Raw genomic sequence first — 19,781 nt, 5'->3', positions numbered from 1 at the left:
CTTTTGTTTCTATGGAGATAATGGTCAAAATTTTGCAAGCTTATGACTAAACTCTTCTTCTTAGCAGTTTGTTCTCACTGGCCTTTTCAGTAGAGGAGCTAGTTTTTAGTGGATTTATGTTTCCTGTTCAACATATATTCATGAGGAATTTTCAGGAGCAGCCCCTCTATATGTACAATTTTATTCATTTAATCTTATAATTTCATCTGTCAGCACTTGTTCTAAACACCTGTTTTCTGTGTGTAAGTCAATTCTGCTCATTTGCTTAGAACTGAAGATAGACAAACTGCCTCTGTATATTACTGATACTCCCTTTGCAAAATGAGCTGTCTTATTTTTTATTTTTATTTATTTAACGCTTTCATGGACCATCCCATTACAACAAGCACAGATTAAAAAATGGCACAGCATCCAGCAATTCACAATAAAATCACAATTAAAACCAATTAAACATTAAAATAACGGGAGAATAAAAAGGTTTATGTCTGGTGCCAAAAGAAAAAAGTGCGCAAGGCCATAACAGCACATCCATAATGGTATGGAATTAAATTCTCTCTTCAAAACTTTCTCATGCTTCAGCATGTATGTTTGCATTCACACAGCAGTTTCTTTTTATTGGTTTACAATTTTGTTATAATTGAAGCCGAGCAATAACATCAAAGAAGAACAGCAAAGCCAATCTAATGTTCATATAAAAAGTTGGTTTCTGATAAGATTAAATAAAAAGTTGCTTATTTGAGAACACTTTAATTTTATGGGCAATTTCTGCTGCCAAAATTATTGTCCTTTGACAATGCTTGTATTTGAGCATAATGCTATGGTTCAGAGCAAGTATGGGCCAACATGTTTTGCAAGTGCCTCTTGTAGAATTTGGGGGGGGGGGGGTTGGGGAGGGAGAGGTGTTACCATTCCTAATTTTGTGTGGTTGTAAAGAAGGGGTAGTGAGTTTCCTAGAAAAAAGTACACAGGGAGCATACTACTTTCTTGGAAGCAGATTCTCCCAGAATCCTCTTGTGATTCAGCTGGGATGGTTCTCCCCTCTGCCCCCTACCACATGCACCTTATTTTCCTGCAAGATTGCATTTTTTTAAAAGTAATTATTTGTTGCTGCTACTGCAAGAAAAATTCAGCAATAGAAGGCTAATTTTGGTGGTGGCATCAGGGGTTGCAGTTCTCAGTGATTTCCCTGGTTTTGCATTGAAGGATGATCCTTAAGCTTATGAATTATCCCTCCCCTGTCTTCCAGCGTGGCCATAAATCAATTGGGAGGTTTTCTTTGTATTTTTAGATAACTGTAGTTATTCATTATCCATACCTAGACTAACCGAGGTTAGCCTTATCTTTGATTTGGGGGAAACAAGCCAGCTATGGATGATTATCCTGGCTTTACCCTAGTTAAAATTAATCATGGTTCCAGAATTGAATGTAGCAATGAAACACAGCAATTAAAAAGGAAAATAAGTATTTCAGTCTCTTCACAACAGCACTAGGGGAGTGGAATGGGAAAGAACACAAGCTTGAAGTTTACACGTGTAATACTAAACTGTAGTATAACATTCTATCTGAATTAAATCAAAAGCAATTGAGAAAAAGTACCTATTTTCTCTCACAGTAAAAACTTAAATGACTACATGTTGACATAAAGCTCCTTTAAAGCAGTCTCTAGTCTTAAATCATTTTGTAACTTCTACAATTCTTCCTTTCTGCAGATCAGGGTAATGCTTTTCTTTGCATTTTCGAAGCAAGTATTTGTTGTTTAAAAATTAATGACCTATTTAGGAAGAATCAAGTCCTTTGAGGAATTGGGGCATTTTCTAGATTTTCTGGAAAAACTGGCCATATATTTAAAAAAAACTTTTAAAAGCTTATACCATAATAACCTTCTCTGTGAAATACTTATGGTACATTTCCAGATGTGAACTTCTACTCAATCCATTTGTGAATTCTGATTATGTATTCCAGGCACTAGATTATATAGCACAAAACTACTAAGCTTAGTATTTGAGCTGCCCACTCATCAAATCTGTCAGGGTTTTGTTGCTGAAGTCTGACACCTGGTTGTGATTAGTGACTGTTTAACTAATTCCTATTTTAGAAAATGGAGCAGTTTAAATAAAGCGGCAAACACCAAGACTGTGTTCTGTACATTCATTGGTGAGAACATAAAGCTGATATGGAAGGCTATGTGATTCATAGCGCACCTAACATCAGAACTATGGAGGGTTGGATGGCTTGAGAGACTTCATGCAGATTTTAGCACCGTAGCTGTGATGTTCGGTGCATGGTAACTACACCAAACTACACCAAAAATGTGAAGGAATACAGCCTAGCATTCAAGGCTGAACTTCACATTGAATTTTACTGTCATTCATGCCAGATGTTGCATTCTTTCCTTTCATGGCTAGTAACCCTACCAAGTTTTAACAGTGATTAATCCAATCTCCATGAACTCTTGAAATCGCCATTGAGGTGCCATGAAAGTTGGCTCATTCTGAGTATGAAAGTACAGTGTCTTTTCCCTGGCAACGAAGATGTTTATTTTTAAAATTTCTGAAGTGAAGAATATAAGGAATTAAATTATAGCTTGCCTCCATATTTAAACAGCCTTTTGAAACAGTAGTACCAAGTCCAGCTAACCCAGAATGCAGTGCAACTTGACATAGACTGTGGGCTGGGGCTGACAGAGATGGGAGAATACTTACATGAAATTACCAGGTTTGGACAATCTGCCGCCATTTTCTGCTATTCAAACTCTTCCCCATAATTCAACTTTTCTTAGATGCTTTTCACATAACTCCTTTGGTTTCGTCCCCAGCTGGAATGAAGCTGAAGTTAAATGTGCATTTGCTCATTCTGACTTTCTTTCTGTTATCTTATGCCTCTGCTGAATTTTGGATTGTAGGATTTCTGGTGCTCCACCCTTTTTCTTCCTAGGTTACTCTGTTAAGCACATTATGGGAAACAGTGACCACTAGACCAAGGTTAAAAAGCAAAGGATGTCTGACCTAATGATATAAAACAAAACATCCTATCCATGAAAATCTTTTTAATAGACCAGTCTCAAGTTACATACATCAAGGTAAGATTTAAAACAACAGCAAATAATAAATAAATATGAGGAAGCAGGATGTAGCTTTGTTTGGACAAGAGGACACCTTGTCAGCATGGAGAGAGTCCATGACAGAGAGCCTCTTTGGAGGCCTATCCCAGCCCTGGCTCCATATCAGCCCTGTGGCTTAGGGGGATGGGGATCTGCTTTAGGAAAAGGCTCTAGTGGTATTCTGTCCCACCCAATTCTGTAGACACTAGACTCTTGGTTATCCGGAACTCAAGCAACTGACACTCTCAAGCAACTGACAAAAATTGGAGAAATAACACTTTAAATAAAAATAAAAATTGAATCATTTTCCAGTAGAAATGTCTGTTTAAACTTGGCATGCTGCACACCGTGCACTGTGCAGTAAGCCCACATGTTTGTCTCCCACTCCTGCCAATTCACCATGTGTAAACATTAACGGTGGGTTGAGATCTATTGTTATTCCAATTTTCTGTTCCCACCCAGCCCCCAAGTATGCTGAAACAGGTCCCAAGTAAACTTAAACACCTACCCTCAGTGCTTATTTTCAAGCAGAAGATGGAAATATGCAAGAGGCTTGAGGAAGCTGAGAATCATTCATGGAGGAATATAATATTGGTCTGTCAACAATCTGCGACATTAAGGCAGAAGTTTGTCTTAATTTGCTTTTAATTTCTGCACTTTAATATTAATATCAAGTCAATACAGAAAGTGTGGTGTGGTGTGGTGTGGTGTGGTATGAAGTATAGTGTTACATCACATCATTTGTACAGGATCACATCATTTTAAAAGACACTAATTTGATCCTTTTTATCTTGCTTCTCCTGCACTGTGAGTCTGAATTTTTTCTTCTTCTTTCAAGTCAGTTTTAACTGTAACCTCCCTATTTGGTGTGTCTGTGCTGAGGGTGATGGGCAGTATTTTTTGACCAGTCCTGGTGGTCGTCTACATTATGCAAAGAGAAAATTTGTAGAGGGGAAATATTATGCAAACAAACATCTGACTTCTTCACTAGTAGATAAGAAGAATCTGCTCTTATAGTAAGAACAAAGTTGAAGAGTCAGCACAGCGCTTTCCTACCAAACAATTGTATCATGACGGTTTCCTGTTTCTTCAGTGCACTTGAACATAAGTCTGCGGACTTTGCCGGGCACATTTGCATAAGATCAGCTTAAATAGTAATAGCTGGAAATCTTCTGTTCTTTCTCATGTTCAGGTCAAAATAACTGTGAATACCCCCATCCACTTTGAATGATTATTAGGATGATATAGGTAGTTTTAAAGGTATGTTTGCTCCACGGAGGGGTTTTTGTTTGGTTGGTTTTTTTGTTTTTGTTTTGGCTTTTAAGTAATCCCCATCATCCCCTCACATCAGTGGTTAACACATATGCCTTAAAGGATTAGACGGGATTAGGTTGGTCATATAATGGTATCTCTCACCACAAGCAAGCAAACCACCCAATGAGCACAATTACCACGTCTTCGTTGGAACTAATGAATTGCAATGCCCCGCTGAAAGTGACTGCAGCCTGACCTTTCAGATAATCCTAATGAGGTGGAAAGTGGTTCTGGCTCACCCACCCCTTTTTAAAAAGTCCGACAGCGGTTTGATGGTTTAATACATTGTAGAAAAGACACAGTCAAACACTTAAATATAACAAAAATATATTCTAAAGATTATTTTGCATTGAGTAGTGATACCAGCTTTCTTCCCGCTGCTTTATGTAGGCATATTTCAGGAAGAATATTTTCTGAACTCGGATACTTGGCATTTGTACTTAGCATTTTTGTTTATTATGGAAAATTGGTGGTTTCATAAGCTTATGGACTGAATGTGTGCAAAGCCCACAATACAGGTTAATTGTGCAGTGTGGGGGGATACAGAGTTGTACACAGATGAGATGCTTTACCATGGGTATCCACTGGGAGAGAACTATATGATGTTCCTTGTCTAATTATCAGCGGAATTATAATTTCTAACACTGGAGCAGGGAGTACACCACATTCAAACCAAAGGGGCAAGCAGTTGTATGGCATTGCTTTGCGAGTAGATGGAACATTTATAGGTGGGTACACTGAAGAGAGATCTTTTTGTTTTTAATGGATTCTTAACTTCTAGTTCATGCTCTCTGGATCCCCAATCCATAAAACTTGTGCCAGCCATAGAGATTGCTTCCATAAGATGTCACAATTGTGCAGCAAAGATAAATAAAATCTGAAAAAGCTGCATTCTTCTTGGAGGTAAGACTTCATATGAATTCCATTTTTTGTGCTGTGAAAATGAAAATAAACTTTGTTTGACTAAGGAAACTTTTAAAGGACTGGACCATGTATGAAATGGCACTGCATAACCATTTCTTCACAGTGAAATGAAATTTGAATGTCAAAGAGATAAGCCCAAGATAACGAGAGGGTGAGGTTAAAGTGAGCTCAGCACTTGGCAGAGTCAGAAAATATTGTCAGTCAGAGGTATATGAAGTGCTGATTTCAACCATTAGTATTCCAGTGAGACTTTGACAAGTCCAAAACAACACCCTGCCCTTCAAAATGAACAGATAAAAAACAGGCAAGTAGGTTTGATGCTTTTCTCTTTCTTTTTTAAATGAAGGATATAAGGTCACATGAGTTATGTTCATGACACAAGGATAACCTTTTTATTTTTGGTCCCAAAATGTATAATAATGCATTCTAGTTTTCAGAGGCACATTTGAGGCATTCTCAGTTTGCTAGAAACAATGTCAGATGCAAACATAACAAAATCAATGTAATAATTCTCCTTAGTTTTCAAAGCCATTTTACATGCTCATATGATCTCTGAAGTCTTTTGTAATGCCATGGTAAACTAGAATTGTAGTATAATCTTCCTATTACAGATGGGGTCTGAGACACTGACTATAGTAGGATGAGGTTTCTCTCACTGCTTCTGTCCTAAGTATGGAGAAAGAGAAAAGGGAGGGAAGGCGAGGGAAACATAACAATTTTGCTTTTTCCTCATCATACTATGGGGATTATTTATTAAATTTATATCTCACCTTTCAACCAGAAATGGCACTGAAGAACTTGCTGGTTGGTTATGATGGAGTTTGAATTCAGCAAAACCTGGTGGCACAAGATAAAAGAAGGGTGGCATTGACAAAGACATGCTGCTATCTATCCCGCTTTCCGCATGGGGAGGCAAGGCGATCATTTTGGGCTTGCTAGGAGAAAATGATCTCCAAGTGAGCAAGCCGCTGCATTGCGCACTCACGTGTCCGCCCCTGCCGTGCTTTGCCTCCGCTCGCCTGCCCACCCGCACCTCACCCACGTGCCCTGCCGGCACCACCCTTCTGGCCCGCACCCAGCACTGGCACCTTTCAGTTGGCCCCCTGGTGAAAAAGTTTGAGGACCCCTGCTCTACAGGCTTTGACTTAGTATTTTAAGTGTAAGCTGTGTTCCATTCTGCTGGGGCTTGTGGCTCACAGGCTAGGTGGTAACCAAATAATGTAGGTAAAATCACATCAGGTAAAGTCTCTTCTGCTCAGGTCAAGATTCTTCAAGCAGAAGTCACAGCAGTCCAGACCATGAAAACCTTCCAGTAGCTCTTACTGCCTGGAGTTTTCCTTATTGTAGGAAATGGAAAGATCTCTCAGGAAAGAGGGGAATCTCAGTGAACACTGCAAGGCCACAGCTTAAGTAGTTTGCCCATTCTTCTTGGAGAAACTGGCTGTGCCTTTTGAAGGGCCTCTTTGACTCATTCAGCAACTGTTTGCTCCTGCAAAGCAGAGAGAATTGGAGATGTGCTAGAAACCATCCTGCAAGTCTGAGGAAGGTGGAAGCTCTGTGTCCTCAGATTGGGTGTTGGAGAAAGAGAAACTGGAAGTTTTCCCTCCAAGTGGTGCAGCCTGATTTTGTGCAATTATTCCTTGTCGCATTGCAGAATTCCTGGCTTTTAGAGATCAGGGGATGTTTGCAGCTAAACCCACAATGAGGAAGGAGTTCAGTAGATTGTTCCAGTGAATTATATCTTGCCACTGTTTTAGGTATAGTTCTGTAGGCACCTAAAGTCAGTTTTGCCACTACCCACCCTCCAGTATACAACAGCCAATGGATACAATTGGCTAATGCAATATGCAAACTACTGAATCTTTGTATCACTCCACCTAAGTGTTTCCACCATATGCCTGTTTCTTCTTTTAGATTACACATTTGGACAAGCTATGGAATGAATCCTGCTGTGTTTGATAGAACTGATCCCAGAAAGACTTTCTCATTGATGAGCTTCATCAACATGCCTACAGGCTCCAGAGGCTCCTTGATTGTTGAGTGCTGCAAGGAAAGTTGTTGTTATCTCCATTGCTAGAACAAATATAAAACATGACATTTGCTTTTCTCAGGCTCAGCAGGACAAAAGGCTGAGTTAATCAGCAGCCTTTAAAAGTAAAACCAAAGAGATTTTCCCCTCACACCATTTTGATCAAAGTAATATACCAGCTAGGGTGAGAACTGTGATTAGCAAAAGTTAGAACATTACTGCAGCATTTCTCTTGTCTCCAAACTTACATCCTCTGGCACAACAGTGAAAGCTGAAAGCTGTTACTGAACAGAAGGAAAATTAATTTCATGAGCTAGTTTACACATGGCAACATTCCTCCCGTTGTGTGTACGTTTTTTGTGTAGTCCATATCTATGCAGTAGGCTAATTTCTACCTAGGGAAATTATAGATTCAGGTAAAAAGCTAAAACTTGTTTTTCTTCTCATTCTTTTTATAAGACATTTTGGCTGGATTGGTAGTGGTTGTGGTAAATGGTTGATTCCTGTAGGTTTGGATATTTAGTGAATAATTCTTACTGTTTTAGATAATATGGCTTTATCTTTGATGTTGCATTTTATGGTCTTTTTTTTTTTAAGACAGACCTGATTCGCACATAACAACCCAGGTTATTGGCTGAATTGTTGAATTGTGCGTTGGGAATCCTGCAATGCAGTTTAACTACAGGTTGTGAACCACAAACAGGCTAGAAAGAAAACTAATGGTTGGATGTTTGATTGTGATTTCTGGATTGTTTGGGGTTGACTATCACAGTGAAACCACAAAGCAGGATTTGCATGTAATGACAGCTCATGATTCAGCAACTAGCCACAATTCAGTGACAACTCATACTTCACATGTACTCTGGGTTATCTTTATGTATGAGCCAGATCTATTTGTTGGCTGCTGTCATTATATTGAGAAGAATGAAAGGATGCAAATTCTTCAATTAACCTCAAGAAGCCTTCTATTACCATTCTTCTTCCTGCAAGTCTCCCCCTTTTTCTGATGTAAGGGACAGTTAAAATTTCTGCTTATGTCACTACAACAGCTAATATGAAATAAAATTTATTTTTCAGAAATAAGTTAGGCTTGGTACAAATGTATTATTGTTGAACCCCTGGGTCTACTTCTTATGTATTTCCTATTTATTATTCTAGAGAAAGTTATCTCTTCCTGTTCCTTGTTTGCTTTGTCCATGGCTTAGCATTTCATGTGAATTCAGGATAACCATGGTTAATGCTAACCCTTCTTTTTTCAAGGTTGAAAGTAGGTTTTCAGAAAAGGTATTCCTTATATGGGACTTCATTCCTCTTTTCTTTTGCTTTAGGTTTCTCCTCTCTCCCACAGGAGGAACTTCTCTGTCCTCTGTGCTAAATGTACTATACAAATTTCCTGCTCTTGCCCATGTCCTTACAATGTAGATAAATGTTAAGAAAAAGGGGGAAAATGTGTTACTGAATTACATCAGTCTTGCTGCTCCTTTTAAAAAAAATTGTGTTACTCTTTTTCATATTTCATAGATGAAACAGAGAGAACAGTGTTTTGGTTCAGCCTTCTGAATTTCCATGCTCAGTAACTTTTTCTTGGATTCTTATTTATGTTTTACTGATTCGACCTAGAACTTTCATTGCATTGATTAAGTTCTCAGAAAGTTAGCCAAGATTCTCACAAAAGATAACAATTATAGTTAACTAGAGTAATGAAAAGGAATGGAAAGAGAGAATGGACTTACTTTAGTTGTGTGTGTGCATATGTGTGAATATGTGCATCTGAGAGGGAGAACTATATTTACTGCTTCATCCATCTTTGTGGATAACTAGTACTGGATGAATGGAAGATAGAGAAGAAGCTCTGTCAGCTTCTTAGACAGGCAGATGGCAGATTTAGAAGGAAGTGAATAACCTTCCTTAAAAAACAAAAAACAGACAATTGATGCACTATTATTCAGCATTATCGCCTGTGTGTCCACAAGTAAACAAACCTGGATAGTTTTAAAAAGCAAGAGTAAGTATTGATTTTTAAAATGTCAATGTGGAGATGAATTCTGGAAAGTAGTGTCCAGACGCAGATAGGTGACCTTTTCAACCTGATCATATAATGTCCTAGGGACAACCAAATTAAGGTTCTTATAAGCTCAGCATTCCTGCTTTGGAGAGTGGTGTACTTTCAGAAGATAATGGATTATTTCTTTAGAGGGGAAGTTAGGAAGTTGTTCATAGAAGAGGCTGGGAACAAGTGTGTATTTCACACTAATAACAGCATCAGTGCATCAACTCCCTTCTACTGCAAACATGATGTTAGAACTGATCAAATGACCTACAGTTGTATCCAGTGTTAGTCTAATTTAAATCCTATTCATTTCAGAGTAACTTCTCTAAGTAGGAATGGCACTGGATGACCATAGCCACACAAAAGAAATGCATAGAAAGTGCAGTTGCTGCAACAGACCCTACTCCAGGCCTACACGCAGTCATCACCTGAACAAATCAAACCCGGGTAGCATAGGACATTGCTTTCTGCAGGGATCTCAGCCATATGCAGGATCTGGTTCTGGGGGCCAGTTGAATGCACAGATCCCTGTTACTGGGATCCCACTCCTCTGCCCTTACATGTTTCTTGCACAGGGTTATATCCTCTGCTGACTGCTGCAGCTTTTCCTCTGCCCTCCTTCCTGTAATGGCACAATTGGTGCCTCTTCAGATTTCATCTAGAGGCCTGTATGTTGTCTGCAGTGGGCATGGAGCCAAGCTACTAGTGATTTCCCAGCACATAACCTTGTTTGTTGAGGAATTCATCTGCCTCTCCTTCATGCTACATCTTTACAATGGCAAACATTTGTGCAGTAAGGACTGCTGCACAAAGTGAAGTAGCTCTAATCATAATCCATTTGAATTTGGTATCTGCTTGAATGGGGTGTTTTAAAAGAAAAAGAATCTAACTTCTATACACACTTTCTGATTAAATAAAGTAGGTATTGTCTTCACTAATTTGGCCCAAAAGTCAGGCACACATGTGTACACACACACACGCACAAACGCACACACAAGCTTTTAGATAGTTGATCACTTGTGCTTAAAACAGAGACATCACCCCATCAGTTGATCTTTGTAAAAGTTCCATTTATACTTGGAGCCAGTGTAATTCCATCAAAAGGGCTGGATTGTGTTCTCATTCAGTCATGAAATTTCTTGATGGTCTCAGGCCATTTTATTCTGCCTCAGGCTTGGTTCCCACTGACCTGCCCTCTAGAGTTGTGAAAGGGAATGACAGAGTTATTTTAAAAAGCTCCCTTAAGGTGCAATCCCATGCATGTTTAGGTGGAGAAAAGTCATAATTCCAAGCATTCTTCAGCCAGCCATGCTGCTGGGGAACACTGGGAATTGAAGGGCTTCTTCTATCTAAACATGCCTTTTGGTTTTATTATTATGCTATAAACATAGCAGCAATGCTTAATATGATAGTTGTGCCTACCTAAGACACAATTTTAGATAGGTGCCTTGAATGCAGTTGTTATCAAATCAGGCAGTACTAATCGGATACACCTTGGTGTTAGACAATTTCTATCCCCCCCCCAGCACTTAATATCCAGATTCTGCATGAGAATTTTAAATGTAAATATTGATTTTTGCTTATTAATTTATTACTTTGAAATTCAGATAATGAAGTCTATTGCTCCTCTTTTTTGAGGAAGGTGGAGCCAAGCAACACTGCATGTCACAAGTAAATATAATTGGATTTGAATAGCAGTATGAAATACTTGAGGGGGTATTTGGCAACTAAGCATCAGATGCTTGGCAAAATGCACGTAACAAAATTTTAGAAGGTGGGATTAGGTGGGGGAAGTAAGTTAGGGAATGATCCTCTGGCCCATGAACATTACTTAAAAAGCCATAGGTTAGATCAGATTCCCTGGCTGAGGATCAGAGACAACATCTCAACCTCAGAGCTAGAAACTGGTGCACAAATTCCTCTCTTCTTTCCCTTTGCAGCAGGCAAGGAAAGTACCACACTCTCCACTAGTCCTGGAAAGGCTGTGATCTTGAAGCCTTTCCAACCATCTTTCATCCTCCTCTGAAGGCCAGTCAGCTCATGTGCAAAAATGCCCATTTACTGAAAATGCAGGGTAGGAAGAAGATGGGGCAGCCAAAATTGCTCTGCTTATTTTCCTGCTGCAAATGGGATGAGCATGAGCCTCTGAGTTTAAGGGTTCCACACATTACCATAATATTGTGCCTTTAATGCCCCTTTATCTGTTATCTAATGGAGCTTTAGTATCTGAAGACTAAAGAAATAGGAAATGGGTCTTAAATGAGTTAACTGCTCTATCAATGTCTACCATCGAAAAGATACACAGAAAGCAAACATACTATGTCAGATTTCAATTGTGGTATAAAAGTACATCTGTATTGCAATAACCTTCTCTTTGCTGCAGTGAAAGGCAGTTAAAGCTTAAAAAGATTATGAATTCCTTGGCAGGCTCCATTAATTTTTATTATATCCACAGGCAAGCCAGTATTTGAGCCTTTAACATGTTTCTGTAGATGAGGAGGGAAACATGTACACTTTTAACTTGGACAGTTGCTGTGGGGTTTTCTTTCACAACGTAGATGAGATTTATCATATCATGCTGTTTAATGAGAAGAGTCTTCTGTGACCATCCTGTTCATAGATGGGATAATATAGTGTTTCAGCCAGTAAGGTATCAGGTGGTGAGAATGCTACATTAGGCAGTTTTGTGCTTCTGTGTGTAGTTTCAGCTTGTACAAGACCTCAGTTCAGTATTTGATTGTGTAGATATATATCTCATCTATCTATCCATCTGTTCATATATACATACATGCCAGGATTACTAGAAATATTTCTGAGGTTTTGGAATTCGTATTAAATGTTTGACCCATTCTGATATAATTAATATAATCAAAGGCTAATTCCCTATAAGTAACTCAAATATAAACTCCATTAAAAGTCAAGTTTAAGTACCTTATTTCTCACTGGGGAACAATAAAAATAAATGACCTTAACACTGTTTTCTCTACCTCCCTCCTGCAGTGTTTCTTTTATATAAATTACCTGTTTTGTTCATATATTTCTTTGTTAACATTTCTGTACTGCCCAATGGCTGAAACACTCTGGAAATTTCACAAAACATGACTTATAGTCATGAAATGTAACAGCATCATTCAAACCTAAAATAAAAAGATTACAGAGTTTAGCCAAAGGAAGTGCCAGTAGCAGTAAAGGGCTCTTAACATGCATCTAAAAAGTCCTGAAAGTGATAGGGATTGTTTCTGTCCAAAAATGCATAGGATTATGCCCTCTCATGTTAAAGAATATCCTGGAGGACTAAAAATCTTAATGAAGGGAGGAACAGAAGTAGGAGGTGACAAGAGACGGAGCTGACTGACACAATGGGGAAGTCAATTGAGGGATGCCTTGTTCAAGGTCTCCCCTACCAAAGAAAAGGAAAAAGAAAAAGCTGTTGGTGGTCTTACTCAGGTGGTCCGTATATAATTTGTGGAAATACACAAGCACCTGAGTGAGTCTTTTTCAGTGCAGCAGAACTGCACATTCTTTTCTCTGAAAGGCACAGTGGAAAGGGCTCTGCATTCTTTAATAAAACTATGTGGAAAAAGTATCAAGCTTCTCAGAGAGCTTGTGGGGGAAGAGATTTTTAAGTATAAAGCTAAAAGTAAATAGAAGGCAAGTCGTTTTGTAAGGGCAAGCATGTGTAAAAAAAAGGGGTGAAGTGATTGTATTAAAACTTCTGCTCAAGACATTAGCATTCATCCCAAATAATCCTCTCAAAAGTGACTTCCAGAAATACTACATTCTGTTTCTTAAAATAAAATGATATTTATTGGTGCCTATGATTAATTTGGCATGGCAGGAAAATAACCACGCCTCTCCAATGTGAATCCCCATCTATCCGCTGAAGTATTCTCTTTGTGCTGAGAAATGAGCTGATCCTGCAGACTTTGAAATTTCTCTGCAAAAGTACTGTTATGGATAGAAAACAAAATCATTGTAAGAGAAGCAGAATTGTTTCACTTGCAATACAGTTTTGTGAGTGCGTAATTTTGCCCTCGATGATAATATCTTGAAGAAAAGCCTTAATACAATTATACCCACCTACAAATGTCCACAAATGTTTGCTTGTCTTAATAGCCAGTCATTAATTTGGTTCACTGCTAATTACTTTTCCTGAATCTTCCGCCCTGTACTTATGGTCTGGGAGAGAGCATGTTCATAGCTTGTTAACCCTGTTACATATAGGAGCTACATTACCCTAATTAACCTTGCATGCATGTCAACGGAATCCAGGGAATATGGCTTGTTTGAAGGGGCAGCAACCCTAAAATAGTCCTATTGTTGTATTATATGTGGGTTGCTGCCCACCCCAAAGTCATGTTGCCTAGGTTCAGATTAATATTAGTATTAGTAGTGGTCATTTCTATACTGCTGAATAGTCTAAGCTCTCTCAGTGGCTTGTGACAATTCATAAAATTAGAAACCACAAATACATGTAATAGAACACCACATATATTTCAATATACAACATTTAAAGTGATTTATATAGCTCAAAACAAATTTCAGAAGAAAATACTAGAAACGTTTGAAAGACAGGTGATATAAATGTCCCATCACAGGGAGCTGAATACCAGTAAATGCCTGGAAGTAAAGGGCAGTCTTAACCTGGTGTCAGAAATGGCAGCATTGGCACCAGGTGGGTCTCAGTGAGGAGATCATGCCGCAACTGGGAGACACCACCAAGAAGGTGTTCCTTCTTGGTGCCACTCTGCAGCCCTCCATTGCAAAGTAAAAAGCTGCTCTTTAACTTTTGTGGATTATGGGAAGTTAAGAAATGATAGGAAGAGCTTCCACTGTGTGGAAGTGGTGTCTGCTGTCCCTTCAATACAGTGGACCTGAGATGTTTCGGATGCAAGGTTGTGTGGTGCCAAGTGTCCTCTTTGTGACAGATTGTGGTCCATGCAACTGGTGAGCTGGGGAGTAGTTCTGTTTTGTTTTAGATGCCTAGCCCTGTGTGTGATTTCTTAAGCATCTTTCCTCTTTGCCCCATTGCTAAGCCCATTTCTAAGTTTATTTAGCAAACTCAGTGCAGTCTTGGCTTGTGCCATGCACCCTTGCTGCCTTTTGAGTATCTCTGCTAGGAATGTGGGCTACATGTTTTGAGGCTTACCTTAAAATGAGATCTCTTAGTATTCTGTGTGTATTTTGGGAGGAGAGTTCATGAACATGCTGGATCCAATGTTTGCTCTCTTCTGCCTTCTATTCAGTCACTTTTGACAGGTTACCACCTCTTCTGCAGATTTCCCTATATTGTGTTGGCATTTGTATTTTAAGATTTATAGCATTCTTCTACTTCATAGCAGACTTGACTTCAGTTAGCATCTCTTGTATCAGCACATTTCTAACTTTGACAATGCCATACAATGCAAATTGGCCTTAATCTCACATTTATGTGGTTTTATGTCTACAGCTGTACATGCATCACACAAGGAAGAGAACGAGGTGGCAATTCTATGCAAGCTTACCTGGGAGTAAGTTCCATTAAACACAATGCACAAATGTAGAGGAAGCTATAGTAAGAGATCATTCGAGATATCTTGTAAGCCAGGGCAAGGATTTGCAGCATTGCTAGTAAATCCAGTACCATAAAACATGACATTAAGCACTTGTGCCAGACCTCCTGGTACAAATGTTCAGGATTAGTCTGACAGATGGTCAGTGTTATTCTCAACAATAGAATAAATACAAAATATTGAAAAATATTTTAGAGTGCACAACAGTATTCAGAAGTAGTGAAAATGACAAAAAGTAACAGGAAATTGGTGGGTGAAGAAGGAGGTAAGAAAAGTGAGTGTTTCAGACAAGGTTTCCTTCTACATTGCTCACAGCTGGGATATGATTCATCCTTATGTTGAATGAAAAAGACTGTGTGAATGCACTTTTGCCTTTTGTTTTAGCTCTCTCTGTTGTTTTTAATCAAGCCTTGGGTGTTATTGGTAGAAATACTACCGTGTCACTTGCTTAGATAAAAGTGGTAAAAGTATGACAGCCAGTGTGGTGTAGTGGCTGGAGTGTTGGACTGGGACTTGGGGAATCTGGGTTCTAGGCTGCACTCAGCCATGAAACTCACTGGATGACTTTGAGGCAGAAACAGACTCAGCATAGCCTACCTCACAGGAGTATTATTGTGAAGATAAAATGGAGAGGAGGAGAATCTTGAAAGCTACCTTAGGTACTTTGCAAGAGGAAGGAAGGTAGGTAGGATATAAATGTAATGCAGCAGCAGCAAGTGATGATTGCTTATTTATACTATGTATAGAATCAAACAGGTCACTTTCTCATGAAATAAATGTGAAATACTGATAAGCATAAAAGGCTTCATAGAGTACTCTGCTGTCTGTTTCAGAACTGGATAGGATTTTCTTTTTTGCATGACTAAGGATAGAACTAGGAAGAAGCAGAAGAACTGACCAGTGGCTTAGCAGGTCATGACTTTCCAGGTGTGCCTTTAAGAACAGTGGAGGCACCCATCATGTTGCAGATAATGTGTGATTACTGCTCAGTATCTCTGAACACATTGCTCTTTCTACATACTAATATTTCTATTACTACCAACACTGAAGTTGATGAACATATTCACACTAAATTCATAAATCCTTTTGGGGGTGTGTGTGTGTGTTTAAAACCTTGTGTCGCTGTTCTGTGCTAACACTGTAATAGTCACTAGGTTTGGACAAAAAAAGAATATCGCATGCTGTTAAAATACAGGAGCTTGGCTCCTAAGATAAGGACCTGGAAGGAAGTGAATCAAAGGATAGTTTCCCCACATGGTTCAGGTGGGTCCTCCAGACCCTTCAGAGGGACTTATAGGGTGGAGGTGTGCTGCTGGTGGCTGCTGATAGTAGCATGTAGGAAGTGTTTTTCTATGTATTTCCTCTGTTCACTTCCATTAGAATCAAAGCCACTGTGTTTTTGTGATACCAAAGAGCAAGCACACAAACAGATTCCCTCTTCACTGAAATCCCGTCTCTCTCCCATCACCACTGAAGTCTGAAGTGCTGCCCCTGTGCCATAGGTTCACATAAACATGTGGACTGATTGATAAATGTATACCATTTTTCATGATAATATAGGAGACATATTTTTGCAATGACAGTAACATTGAAAAATAGCTGCCTCACTTTTTCCAGTCCATGGAAACATTGGTTTAAAACACCACTGTATGAAAACACAACAAACATCAAGTGTCTCCCTTCTCAGTGGTGTTTTATAAAGATACTTGTTTTGTTCAGCTCATGTAACTGGATGCCTTAAGGGGAAGTGCCTTCAGGATTACTGTTTAAGGGCACTATTGACCTTGCAGGATGCCCTGCACACCCCCACTTCCCATTGTGGGACTTGTTCACAAGCAATGTCTTTGAGAGAGCAGCTGGTACTTTCAAGGCAATTTGTCATGTAGCTGGGTCTTGAAAAATCATTGCAGTTCCTTGATTGGACTGATAAGTAATTCTCCGTGCACATCTGCAATTCCACAGCTGCTTCCTCCTTATTGGAGTCTTGCTTTCTCAGCCAGTCTGATGGATTTCCTTTCATTCTGCCTGAACCCATAGTTTTGTCTATTGAAGGTTTTTTCAGCTACCAGTTTCTGTTTCTCCCTTGGGCTTATGGAGCATAGCACGCGCTTTGACCCAAACGTTAATGATATTACCACATTTGCTGAAGAGAAATGGGACAAATTTATTGCCAGAGTTTGGATAGTCATCACTTCCCTTTCCTTCCCATTAATATATTTTTACCTACCCATAACAAAATTAAAATGCATGTAAAATTAGGTTGAAAAATTAATATAAAGGCAGAGAAATAAAGATTCTTATCTCTTCAGAACATGTATCACATCATTTGCAGGACAATTAAATGCACTAGCAGCTTCTCTCAAAAGTGGCACTGTTATTCCTATAACTAAGCTTCCTGTTTCAGGATTTAGCGCTCTCTCCCTCTCTCCCTCTTGTGCACAGGCTGTGTGTGTGTGTCTGTCTGTTCTGTAGCTTGTAATGTGCTGAAATCACAGTTAAAGCTCCATGCTAGCTTATTTAAAGTCACCTGTAATGATAATACAACAAATAGTTTTGAATCTGAATTAATTTACCAGCAAGGTCTAAGCTGGAAGCACCTTTGAATATGGCAAGATCTTCACACTCTTGCAGAACACAGCAAGAGGCAAGCTTTCTTAAGCAGAGGGTATGGGATCTATGGCCTTCTCAACTGCGCCTTACTAAAGGATTTCTTCTCCAGTAGCATGGCTCTGTGTCCTACTTTACAGAGTATAGTCCTCTGCTTGAAAGGCTGCTGAGGTATCCCCTGAAAAAGGGGATATTAATTTGCAGAAAAGTTGCACATACAGATTTACATGCACAGACAAATCTTTTGAAGTTTCAGTGCATTTACGCTAAGTGTCATCATACTAGAGAAGATTGACTGGCTGAATTGTGTGGCTGCTCAGTCTGTCATTCAATTGCAAATTGTTGCTTGTTAACTTCGGGGCTGCAGCTCTCAATTGTTATGGTTCTTGGATGTTAAACTGCACTTGAACTGGACACTTCTTCAAATGGAGGGCACCTCCATTTCTATCAAATAGGAGACTGTCCCCTGCTAGCTATCCAAAATAGAGTACTACCTCATTAAAGTAGGGTACCTCGCCCTCCTGGTCAGAGGGCAGCCCACTGAATTTTCTATGAAGGCACATTCTATTTGAGAACTACCCAAGCAAAGCATAATTAAAAGATAAAGAAATATCAGGAGAAATTGATCATCAGCCGTCAGTACCTAGATAGCAGGCCAGTGAGGCACACAGTGTTTCATGCTATGATTAAATGCATTGTGGTTTTATTTCAATTATAACAGTATTTCAAATTATTTCAATTATTTCTAAATTTGCACCTATATACATATTGGCATAAGCAAATATATAACTTCTTTTTTAGAGGAGGTGATGCATTTCTTTTCTTTTTGGTGGTGCATCAGGGGTTACATCCTAAACACAAAATATCAGGAAATGAAAAGACTTGAATTGATTATAGGCAGGTAGCAATCACAGCCTTAATTGGGAGCATCCTAATGCATTGTCACAGTTGAGATTCTTACTTTAGTGGTGTGGTGCTCTGTAAAATGTTCCTTTTCACACTATGTCTGGCTCCAACCTAGTTGATTTAGAAGGACTATGAAAGGTATCCAAGCACTCTGCTGCTTCCTTGCTAATTTCTTCTATCACTGTTAAGCAGACTCTTTTTTACTGGGTAAAAGTCAGGAAAAAAATAAGCTGCAACTGTCTACCCGCAAACTACAAATCCAATAATGTGTTATTTATAGTTGATAATAGCTTACAGCACTGTGATTTTTAGAAAAATCTGTTCATTTAACTGCCTTGCCTTGCCTTGCAGTGTGAAAGTTTAATAGCAAATGTAGCTTGTTCAAAAAAGGATGGTGATGATTAATTGGGATTTAATATCTCTTTCAGTAATTGCAAGTTTTCGAGGAGCGGTCCCACATGGCTTATCACTGGAGATTGGAGACACTGTTCAAATACTAGAGAAATGTGATGGTAAGTGTTGACATTAGCAAGCAACTGTCAGCAGGGAGGGAAACTCAAGGTCATCTCTCCTAATTACACTGAGGCAGAATCCCAGTGTTTGCTATAGATGAAGGACCATTTAATCAGAAAATACAGGTAAACTTTAATCTTTTAGGAGCAAAAGGCTATAGAATTCAGAGATGTTCATGTAATGTAGAATACCTTGTAGTAAAATGCATCCCATCCAAGATGTCTCACATTAAACTAGTGTCTCCAGGTATTGTGGAAAAGGTTAGTATTGTCACTGAGGAAAAGAATTATTCCATACATAGCAAGCACTTCCCATTCCTATCACGAAACAGTGACCCAGTTCACGTGTCACAGATAATTCCTGGGCTGTTCGAGGAATTCATAGGGCTGCATAACAACTCATTGCTTCTGCTTTCAATCAACTGTAATCAATTATCCAGGAAACAACCTAGAGTTTCCCACTGTTTTTTCGCTTTGTTAAGATTTGTAGGCTCAGATCTCACAATAACGACCCAGGAACTAAGCATTCCTGGATTGTTGATTGAAAGCAGAAGCAGCAAGTGCACAAGAAGTTGTACAGTCACTCATTCCCACTCAAGTACATCAATTCTTAGGTTAAACAAGCCAGGAATTGTCATGTCATTTGAACCTGCCCTAAGGTATGCCCAGGTACATATGTGTATTGTTTCCACATGAGAGCTTAAAAAAAAGAATGCTTCAGAATTTTAAGGTAAAGATTATTATTATCAACCATGACTGAGGTATCAGATTAATTCAAAATGTGTTA

The 19,781-nt window shown here is 39.0% G+C and overlaps 1 protein-coding gene across 6 annotated transcripts in view; it reads left to right on the top strand.

Moving 5' to 3' along the window:
* Positions 1–19,781, top strand: part of DOCK4 (dedicator of cytokinesis 4) — a 269,237-nt gene that overhangs the window by 74,083 nt on the left and 175,373 nt on the right. For all 6 annotated transcript variants that reach the window (XM_044422953.1, XM_044422952.1, XM_044422951.1 and 3 more), the window contains exon 2: positions 18,911–18,994. In XM_044422953.1, coding sequence (XP_044278888.1) covers positions 18,911–18,994 — 84 coding nt within the window. The remainder of the gene's footprint in view (positions 1–18,910; positions 18,995–19,781) is intronic.

This window comes from Varanus komodoensis, unplaced genomic scaffold, assembly GCF_004798865.1.
Source record: "Varanus komodoensis strain SLA01 unplaced genomic scaffold, ASM479886v1 scaffold13_1, whole genome shotgun sequence".
In the NCBI taxonomy this organism is placed as follows: domain Eukaryota; kingdom Metazoa; phylum Chordata; class Lepidosauria; order Squamata; family Varanidae; genus Varanus; species Varanus komodoensis.
Note: the sequence above shows the minus strand (reverse complement) of the source record. Positions and strands in the feature narration are given on the sequence as shown.